The sequence below is a fragment of the Manis javanica genome, chromosome 6 (genome assembly GCF_040802235.1).
Source record: "Manis javanica isolate MJ-LG chromosome 6, MJ_LKY, whole genome shotgun sequence".
NCBI lineage: Eukaryota > Metazoa > Chordata > Mammalia > Pholidota > Manidae > Manis > Manis javanica.
The window spans coordinates 73,188,263-73,199,044 of record NC_133161.1 but is presented as its reverse complement, the minus strand read 5'-3'; the positions used below and the strand labels follow the sequence as shown (position 1 = coordinate 73,199,044).

Here is a 10,782-nt window from a genome sequence, read left to right as displayed (position 1 = left end):
CTCTAAAGCAGTCCATCTCCAAGTGTGATATGAGAGCGCTTCAAAATCACCTGGGAACCTGAAAGAAATGCAGGCTCTCGGGCCGCATCCCACAACTACTGAACTGGAAACTCTGAGGGGCCCAAAGCGTTGTTTGCATAGCCCTACAGGTGATACAGTTCGGGTTTGAGAACCACTGCTAAAGAAGCGCACATACGGTCCTTATTTAGGAGATGAAAGAAAGGCGAGGCGTGAGAAGACCTCGGGCGAGGACGGGGCTATTCCCAAGAGAACCAGGAACGGCCGGGTTGCAGCTCCGGGAAATCCTCGGTTGGTCCCGGGCCCTGCGAGGACGGCCGGGGCAAGGCGGGAGCCGGGGGGGACGCCCGGCACCGCCAGGCGGCGCCGGAGGGCCCAGCGGCCAGGAGGCGGGGTCTGCCGCGCGCGAGCTGCCGGCACTGCTCCGGGGCAAGGGCGCCGCGTGGGGCGGCACGGCTGGCAACCGCTGCGCCGCTACCTACTGTCGGGTCGCGCCGAGGAGCGGGTGAGTCCTCTGAGCCGGCCCTGCTCGCTGGCTCCGCATCTCCGGGTGCCTCTTGAGGCCGGGCGCGGGCTCGCAAGCCCTCCCGGGACCGGGGCGGCGGCGCTGCGGGAGGAGCGCGGCTCAACGTGCCCCGTGCGCAGCCCCAGGCGCGCTGCGCTCCCGCCCGACTCGCCACGCTCGTCGCTGCCGTGGCCGCTCGGGCTGGGAGCCAGCGCTCAGAGCGAAGCCTCTCCGCTCGCCGGGGCTGCAGGGCACATGATGGCTTAGTTAGTTCGCCCTAGGTTGGGTTCTAATGGCAGCTTTTCCAACTTGGAAAAATCGCCACGAGTTTGCGTCGCGTTGGTGAATGTGGTACATAGTTCTTAAAAATCGTGCAACTTGTCTTCAGGTTTCCTAGTAACAGGAAAGTTTTCGTTTTAACTCCTTGAAACCTTCTTCTCTTTCACGCTCTGGGTTGGGGCTCAAGTTCCCTCCAAACAACCAGAATAAGACTTTTATATATGTCATGGGTCAAATCCACTGGAAGGGGTTTGTAGACATTAAGTTTAGAAACACTTCCAAATTCCTTTCTCTGTTCTGTTAAAAAAAATGTCCTCAACATCCTGATACTTAATAAAAAGTCGTTGATTTAGCACTGAATGCTAAGCACAGCGAGGAAGCAAAGCATAAAGAAAAACAGCCCAGTGAAGACAGACATCTCTCCACACAGTTAAATGTGGTAAAACAAGTATGCGCTTGAAAGTATAGAAGGCTTGGAAATGCAACGCGACCCACAGTGCATCATCCCCAGACACTGAGTTTCTTCATCTCTAAACTCTTCAACATCAACATGAGTCAGTTAGGCTGTGTCAATATTTAGCAGGAACATCAGGTCAGCCCTCCCAGCACAGCAAAACCCAACAGTCACATCCAAAATATGCCTTGCCTTTTAATGGGAATGAAAGTTAGAGAACTTTGAGCTAAATTTCTGAGCTCCTAACATCTGAACACTGTGCTGTTTCCTGTTATTTGTTTTTTGTTTTTGTTTTTTGTTTCATGAAAAGGTTTTACTGTAGAACTTAAATTATATATTTGGTTAATGTCTGATGGAAACCAACATGTTTTATTTTCTTGGCTTCTGGGTACAAGCTGACTGTGGGCCACACAGACAACAAGCTCCCTCACTGCCCTGGGCTTTTCCTGGATTTGTGCAGCAGCACAGACCATCTGTCATATAGATAATTGGTGGATACCTCTCCAGGGCCACTTTGGCCTTTCACCTGATTCTGTACAAAATGGCCCTCAATCAGCAGACACTGCCAACTTGGTAAATGCCCCAGACCAGGTCTTGAAGAGACCTCACCCTTCCAGTGCCACTATCTGTCTGTAAATCTCTCTCTTCCTTTAGGATTTATTGCATTACCACAAAGTTAGCTGTTGAAATGCCTGCCTTCTCACCTAGACTTGAAAGTTTTTGAGAGTGGAGGCAACATCTCCTTTAACTTTGCATTCCAACTGCCAGACATTGGTGTTCAAAATAGTTTATGTGTTAATGTTGAACGAGTATAGATTTCTATGTTAAACATCTTTGCCATCCTGCAACTCACAGAGTTAAAAACCTAAATATAGTGAATTATTTCTTGTGTTTGATTAAGGTATATAAAACTTCTATTCCTAGACACATACTTATACCCCAAATTACTCTATTTACAATGTTGGTTAAATCACAAGTGATTTGGAGTACTGCTAAAGGAAATAGACTATAAACTCCTCCAGGACAGGCATGAAGTCTCATTTCTCTTTTTCCTCCTCAGTGTCTATCATAGAGTCGAATTCATAAATCCTTGATGACTGGCATTTGCTTTACTCAGAATTCTTTCAGGTGCCAATGTTACACCCCTAACTCAAACTAACAAGTAAGAAAGGCAATGTATTGGCTTGTGTACCTGAAAACTTCAGAATCTAGTCTCAGTGACTCTAAATACTTAAAACATGCCAACCAGGACTCTTGTGATTTTTTCCCAATTCTGGCTCTTGCTTCTGTGTGTTGGCATTCTTCTGTTCTATTGAAGACATGGAAAAGAAAGCATGGTAGGCTTCTATCATCCCAGCTTAACAAAATGTTAAAGATATCTCTTGATCTTTCAGATATATTGAACTAATTATGCTAATTAGTTCAACTAGGGCTGTGTGCCAATCAGTGTGATCAAGGGAATAGAGAATTGTTATTAGCCAAGACTGACTCATATGCCCACTTCCATGAAAGGAGGGGTATTTCCCCAAAAGGAGGAAATGTTTTAGATCATGAAGCAGTGGAAAGAGAATGTGGGCCGACCGAAACAACAGATATCCTCAGCACAAATATTGTGAAATTCTGAAGTAGATAATACATTTGACCCCTAAACAACCCTAGGTTTAGGGGTCCCAGCCCCCATACAATCAAAAACCCATGTATGACTTTTACTCCCCAAAAACTTAAGTCACAGCCTGCTGTTGACCAGAACCTTACTGATAACATAAATAGTAAATTAACATATGTTTTATGTTTAATGTATTATATACTGTTGTCTTAAAATAAAGTAAGCTAGAGAAAAGAAAATGTATTTTCAAATTGTCATAAACATCCATAAAATCTTCCAATATATTTATTTTTTTTTAATGTGTGTAAGTGGACCTGTGCAATTCAAATCCATGTTATTCGAGGATCAGGTATATGGAAAATGTTCTCAGAGAACTTCAACAATGGCAAATGTTGGCATTATGTAAAGATGGCCCTTTTTTATCCTTTGGGAATATCAAAACTTTAAAAGGTAGAGAATGTTTAAGTATTTTGAACTACTGGAAACAGCTGTCCACTTAATAAAGTATTACAGGTGGTATAAGATTCAGAAACACTTTCAATCCAATTGTATATCGAATCTGTTTTTCTCATTGAATTTCATCAAGTACAAATTGGCAATGTATTCCTCTGAAAATAAATTTAGAACTGATAAAAACATAGAAGAATATTATGACATATGTTCCCCTTCCCTAAAAAAATGTTACAACAAGCCTGAATGAGGATCTGGGAAGGTGATAAGAAAAAGATTCATTTATCAGGTAGGAAGTTTGACAGAACTAATTTCCAGAGTTGACCAGGAGAATGGGCACGTCAATAATTGAACACAACTCAACAACCCCACTGGAAATATACTAGCAATTCATGTCTTACCAACAAAAACCACTCCCATAGGAAAAGGGCACTCTAAAAATACAACATTTCAAGCTTTTATGCCACTTTCAGGGTTCACTTTACCAAGAGTGTCTGTTGTGTTCATTATCTGAAACTCAGAACACCTTTCCCCATAAAATCATTTAATTATTATTTCAGATTCTGGTGTCAACCCGGAAGTCTATTGAGCTCAACTTCCTAAAGTGTAACCTTATATCAGCTAACTCCAGCCTCTATTGATAACATTGTTACTCTGGAAAACAAATGCATTCCTAATTCCACTTATTTTTTAGGGCAGTTGGCTTTCTTCTAAATGAGCACCCAGAGTTAAATTCTCCTAAAATAAAAAGCAACTTCCAACCCTTTGAGTCCACATAGACACCTAGGTCATTCATTGCACCAATAGTTGGACAAAGAAAAGCAGCAGGCGCACTGGTTTGAGAGTTCTTACAGATTATAATGTGAGATTAAATGTGTAAATCAATCACTCTCTGTATTTTAATTGTACCCTATCTGCCACTCTAGTCCTTTTATGAGTTAATTTCTTTCCCATTGCCCTATCAAGCATTAGTGTCATAAATAGCATAGACTTGAAGAAGATAACTATTTTCATTTGCATAGGTGGCTGAAGCCATACCATTTTATAGACTTAATGGAGAGCAGACAAGACATCACAAACCAAGAAGAACTTTGGAAAATGAAACCTGGGAGAAATCTTGAAGAAGATGATTATTTGGTAACATAATAATTAATAACTAAAATCTATTCATGTAATTCAAATGCTGTTCTACATCTCCTAGTGTTGTAAAAGTGATTTTCACCCTGGTCTGCTGACAGCGTGCATCACTAATTCCTGTCACTGATGTTGTGATGGGTGGAAGGCAGTGTGGTATATGGGAGAAACTGTACCTTGACTGACTGTCATGGACAGCTTGAATAAGTCACTGAAAAGCCTGGGTCTTGGTTTATCTATAACATGAGAAAGTTGGACCAGATCATCTCTAAGGCCCTTCCAGTACTTTCAGACATTCTGTGGGTATCAGTTCTTTTAAAGAGTCATCAGTGCCCGTATAACAGTAGTTTTGCAAACATGTATTTTTTTTAAAGGTAGTATGGTAACTCACCAAGAGATCATCAAGTTGACTATTCACTGTTTAACCAAATAAATTCAATTTTGGAATAAGAATCACTTGTCCACTTTGCCCCACCTCAAGACTGTTTTTACTATATTGACTGAAAAACTGGTGGAAATTTTTGGTTCCAAACTCTTTTTACTTTTCTAAATGATCTCACTTGTCCACTGTGCCCCACCTCAAGACTGAATGTTTTTACTACATTCTTTGACTGAAAAACTGGTGGAAAATTTTTGTTCCAAAATCTTTTTAAATTTCTAAATGATTTCAACTGCAGTTTTAACAGAAATTGTTTACCTTGCTTATTTTAATAGTAAAAATTTGCTACAGGAACAGACTCTAAAAAATAAGTGTGCATAAAATAAAATCATTTCCATGTTTCATGTTAACTGTTTTGTTCCAGAATTCTTCACTCTGAAAAAGAAAATTGATCTCATTTGATTGTACTTAGATTGTTTTAACATGCAGAGATTACAGATGCTATGTCATGTTCAATTCCCTTCTGAATGGAGTAATTGTAAAAAGCATTGGATATAATAGTGATTTATTACTGAAAGTAAAAAATCAAATGGCAAGAGGTCATTTTTCAACACTAAAAATTATAAAGAACTGTCTGAATTAAAGTTACTCTGCATGAAATGTGGAAATGTACAAGATAATAACTAACATCATTTCAAGCATTAAAATGCAATGGTTCTACATATAGAACTAAAATAAATGAAGAATAATATATTGAGCGAGAAAGTAAATTTACTCAAAACAATCCAATATGAAACACTCTGATACAAGTTTTTATTTTAAGGGTTTTTTCAAATTTGATGGCATGTTAGTCACCTGGGGAAATGACAAAATAGTTGACATAAGCTTCTTTTGAACTATTGGCTTCCTAGAAATACAAGTGGGTATAGAAATATAACTTTCTCTGGAAATGGATCATGCCTGTGGGATTTAACTATTTATGTAGTCTTTGTACCTTCCAATAGGCTATTTGTCTATTAGTACTTATATAAATTAGATAATTTAGAAATATAAAATCAAAGTACAAGACTACTTGATGGAGATTATGTATTTATAGCTAATAGTAATGACTATATTTAATCTTGATCCTCTGTACTTAAATTAATGAAGAATTCGCCCTTCAGTTCTTTGCAGAGACTTGTCCAGTAACCAATAAGAATATTATAAAACAAGCACACCTGCTAACAATTTATGTGTTATTTTTACTAAAGGTTCCTGGATTTTTTTCCTAAGTTTTTCACTTTCAGCCTCCCAGTTCCATTACTCCACATTTTCATGTCTTCAAGATAGAAACACAATCGTCTGAGCCTCAGTGGAGATATCTGAAGCATGTATTTCTTTTGTCTGGAAGAATAGTGAATAACAAATTAATGGAGAATCCCAGCATAGCTAAGTATGCCTTTGATCAGTGCTACATAGACTATGCCATCAGCAGCTAACCAGAATCCAAAAGCAAGGTTCTGAATGTCCTTTTCACTATAAGCAACAAGTAATTGGTTTAGGAAAAATCCCACATTTTGTTTAATTTAAGATGTTTATTTTCTTTCTTTGTAGAATAATGACTCAGGAGAGACCGGCGTACTGAAAAGACCTATGCCTTTGCACTTGCATCAAACAACCCATTTTGATGAATTTGATTGTCCCCCAGAGCTTCAACACAAACAGGAACTCTTTCCAAAGTGGCACTTGCCCATTAAAATCGCTGCTATCATATCGTCTCTGACTTTTCTTTACACTCTTCTGAGGGACATAATTCACCCTTTTGTAACTTCCCATCAACAGTATTTTTATAAAATTCCAATCCTGGTCATCAACAAAGTCTTGCCAGTGGTTTCCATCACCCTCTTGGCCCTGGCTTATTTGCCAGGTGTGATAGCAGCGTTTGTACAGCTTCATAATGGAACCAAGTACAAGAAATTTCCACACTGGTTGCATAGGTGGATGTTAACAAGAAAACAATTTGGGCTTCTTAGTTTCTTCTTTGCTGTACTACATGCAATTTATAGCTTATCCTACCCAATGAGGCGATCCTACAGATACAAGGTGCTAAACTGGGCATATCAACAGGTAGGATTATGATATTGACAATATCAGTAAGCTAAAAAGTTTAAGTCCCCTGAAAAATTAACTCTTTCTTATTTTAATATCAATATCCTACCCTTCTGTTGAAATCTTATGTTGAGAAAGTAATCTGCATTTTTAAATTTTCTATTATAACTCTGCATCAGGGCTTGGTTGCATAACTTCACAGGGAGGGATTTTTTTTTTAGCTGAAAATAGCAAACTGCAGCTTTAACAGCATAAACAAATATTTTTACACATGGACAGGACTGCATTTCAATCTCTACCACCTTCACAAGATTATTTTTTAATGCTAATTGTTCTTATTTCCTGCATTTTTACCACAAATGCAAGCACATTGCAATTTTAGCCATCAAATAAATATTACATAGAATTATAAAACAGATCATATAAATGTTGCATTCAGGGAAAGAGATGAATTGCTCCTATGTCATTTCTCCTAGAGGAATGCAAAAATGAAGACACAAATCTGTGGAGTTCCCTAGTTAGCAGGCCCTCATAGCAGACAGGGAGTGTAGAAAGAGGTCTGTATGCCAGAAACATGTGTTTGCATTCCTTCTTTCCTCTTTTCACCCTCTGGTAGGTCCAACAAAATAAAGCAGATGCCTGGATTGAGCATGATGTTTGGAGAATGGAAATTTATGTGTCTCTGGGAATTGTGGCACTTGGAATACTGGCTCTGTTAGCCGTGACATCTATTCCTTCTGTGAGTGACTCTTTGACGTGGAGAGAATTTAACTATATTCAGGTAAATTAAAAAAAAGAACTAGTCCATCTTCTTTTTGTGGATTTAACATCATCAAGCATGTTGACTTTACCCCATAAAAAATGATAAATGTTTCTCCAACAGCAAAGAGCCTACATGTGTTTCAGTGTGCTCTCCTATCATTTTTCCCCGATCTCCAAGTAGAAGAAAGACACAAATAAAAGGTGTTAATCAAAGGAAAACACTACTTCTGTAGTGAAACTTGTTAGACAATTTTCTGTCCACCTAATAATTACAAATGTAATATCTTAGAAATATTTAATATCTATGGCTTATTAGTTCCCCCAAAGTAAAAATATTATGTGATCTCATTTTATTCATCCTTTTAAGTTACACTTAGTACTACCCATAAAAAGCATCCCTCCTTGAAATAGGGAATTTGTTCTACCAAAGGTATTCTAGAATCTAATTTTAAAGGCTTCTTTTTCCAAGTTACATTTTATGTAGCTTAGTCACTTGAAGTTTCTCAAAATTCTTGGAATTCAAAAACATCTCAGATTTACTGAGGCTAATCTCTTAATGGTAGATTACACCCCCAAAAAATCAATGTACCAAAATTCACAGGAGGATCCAGGTCTGACAAGATACAAGGACTAAATTTAATTCAGTTAGAAGCACAGCCAAGATTTTTTAAATTACATAGCTTTAAAACATGGGTGGATATCTTTGGAAACACCCACAAAGTCAAACATTCCCCACTATCCCTGCTACACATCCATACGTATAATCTAACAGACACTCTAGCAAGACCTCGATTAAGCTGGGAACTGTCTCTCCATCTGAATTATTCCAGTGCAGCTAAGAAATGTGGCCACATTTTCCAAGTGTAGTATTTGCTGATTTTGTAAATTCAGCTTCATAGCTGCTGGAGTTCTCTGTTCCTCATTCAGTAGCTTTCTTCTTACACTGATATGTCTGTCACACACCACTGAGACCACTTTTCAAATTTAATTATAAATTCAAGCACTGCATCTTGACCACCCAGCCATTCCACTATGTGCACAACACCTGGCTCAATGTATAAAATACGTATTTGGTAAAATTAATGTTCCACCAATCACATGTATTTTTCAATTAATACCCTAGAAACTTTTCATTTACATTCCAAGAACTATTGCTTTGGAGATTTATATCTGAAAAATACAAACTTAGCTATTTGATTGTATTTGCTGGGGCTTAAGAGTACTTACTGCTCAATAGTGGTGAGTTAGATTCATTCTGGCAGGATAATGACCATTTCCAATAAAGTGAATAGAAGTCAAAAGTTCTCCAGACCAGTTATTGTCAGAATGCCATAAATTACATAGGTGAACTATTATTCTTAAGTAACTTTATCGGGATGGTGCCAAGTGTCCCAATGCAAGTTGAAGTTTTTCTTCACATCTCTATAACCCTATGCTTTATTCGAAAATTGAAATAGTTGTTGGTATTTTTCCATTTTATCAGGATGTTTACATTTTTTTTAGCATAGGCCATGCTCACTCCAGTATTCGTGTATCAAAATAAAAGTTAATCACTTCAGTTGCGTTCATAATTGGTAAAGATGACAGATGTCAAATTGATTTTTGCACAAATCTTCAGTCAACCCACCAATATTTGCACCTAAAATGCAGAATTCACTGTGTCAATTCTGCAGGGATCCTGTGATGAGTAAGACACAGTGTCTGATTTTAGATGTCTCTTGAGAGGGAGAATTAAAGCAAATTAAGGCACAAGAGACAAAGCACATAAAATAAATTTCATAAGAGAGATGAACAGAAAGATATGGATGAAGGTGAGACAGTGTTCTTGATTAGCTGAAACTGAAAGGCGAATGATAGTGAATTTTCTCAACATAGTTAGCTGGGAGACAAAGACATTACCCAAAAGTAAGGGGGTGAAGTGCGGACATGTAAAACGAATGGACAGGTGTAAGTAAACATTGTTGAGAAATGTAATAGGAAAGTGATCACATATAAATGAAAGAATTCCCAAACAACAGAACACATTCAGATGAGGTAAAATGAAATAAGCTCTTATTGAATGAATCTCACCAAGATAATTTTTTTTTCTTTTGCAGAGCAATCTAGGAATTGTTTCTCTTCTACTGGGCACAATACACGCATTGATTTTTGCCTGGAATAAATGGGTAGATATAAAACAATTTGTATGGTATACACCTCCAACATTTATGATAGCTGTTTTCCTTCCGATTATTGTCCTGATATGTAAGACTGTACTGTTTCTGCCATGCTTGCGGAAAAAGATACTGAAGATTAGACACGGTTGGGAGGATGTCACCAAAATTAAAACTGAGCTATCTTTCCAATTGTAGAATTACTGTTCACATACATTATTGTTCAATATTAATGTATTTTACCATAAACATTTCACATTTGTATTTGTTTAATAAATGACCATTTGGGCATCTTAATTTATCTTTGTGAGTGATGGGCTTGAAATATGTGTAGTTTCTTGCAGAATTGATTCAAAGCAAGAAATAATCTTTAGTATAATAAAAAGTCACATCTGATTTGTCAGTCTGTGTGGCATTATAAATAATAAAAGGCCTTGAAGTACCAGTTCATTAAAGGGTACCACAAGCCATGAAAAAATACATTATCTGAATCTACATATAGTATAGCAAGTATTTATGTTTGTTGTTAAAGAACTTTCATTTTCCTGTAACTGGATGTTATTCAAGGAACACCTATCTCAAAAAACACACAGATTGTATTTACTTGTATCTATACAAGTGAAACAGCAGAATAATATCAGATACAAATCAGGCAAAAAAAAAAGCTCAGACCATCCAGGAGAAAAAGTAAATTCAACTATGTCCATCTAAGTTATGTACAACTCAGTTGATACATTGGCAAAAGCAAACTTTGAACCAGTTCCTCGAAGAGCAAACTATACATCTGCTATCAGGACTCACTAACGTGACTATGTTTTACAGGTTTTTCATAACTAGCAAAACTAACTGCAAGCCTTATCATTTATGCAGGTAAGCCATTTATTATGATCAAAGACAATACAGCTAATGTTAATAAAACAATGAGTACATTCATTGAGTGGAGTTCAGTTATGT

General features: G+C 37.8%; 1 protein-coding gene across 1 annotated transcript; it reads left to right on the top strand.

The window, feature by feature from the left end:
- The first annotated feature begins 382 nt into the window (after positions 1-382).
- STEAP1 (STEAP family member 1) lies at positions 383-10,224 on the top strand. Its single transcript, XM_037019903.2, has 5 exons — positions 383-523; positions 4,335-4,449; positions 6,419-6,931; positions 7,530-7,694; positions 9,772-10,224. The coding sequence occupies exons 2-5, from the start codon at positions 4,366-4,368 to the stop codon at positions 10,024-10,026; spliced, it is 1,017 nt and encodes a 338-aa protein (XP_036875798.2). The 5' UTR covers positions 383-523; positions 4,335-4,365; the 3' UTR covers positions 10,027-10,224.
- Positions 10,225-10,782: the final 558 nt, after the last annotated feature.

Coding starts and splice junctions, on each gene's coding strand:
- STEAP1 (XM_037019903.2), top strand. CDS start 4,366: ATGGAGAGCAGACAAGACATCACAAACCAAGAAGAACTTTGGAAAATG. Junction 4,450..6,418: donor TTGAAGAAGATGATTATTTG/GTAACATAATAA, acceptor CTTTCTTTGTAG/AATAATGACTCAGGAGAGAC. Junction 6,932..7,529: donor TAAACTGGGCATATCAACAG/GTAGGATTATGA, acceptor ACCCTCTGGTAG/GTCCAACAAAATAAAGCAGA.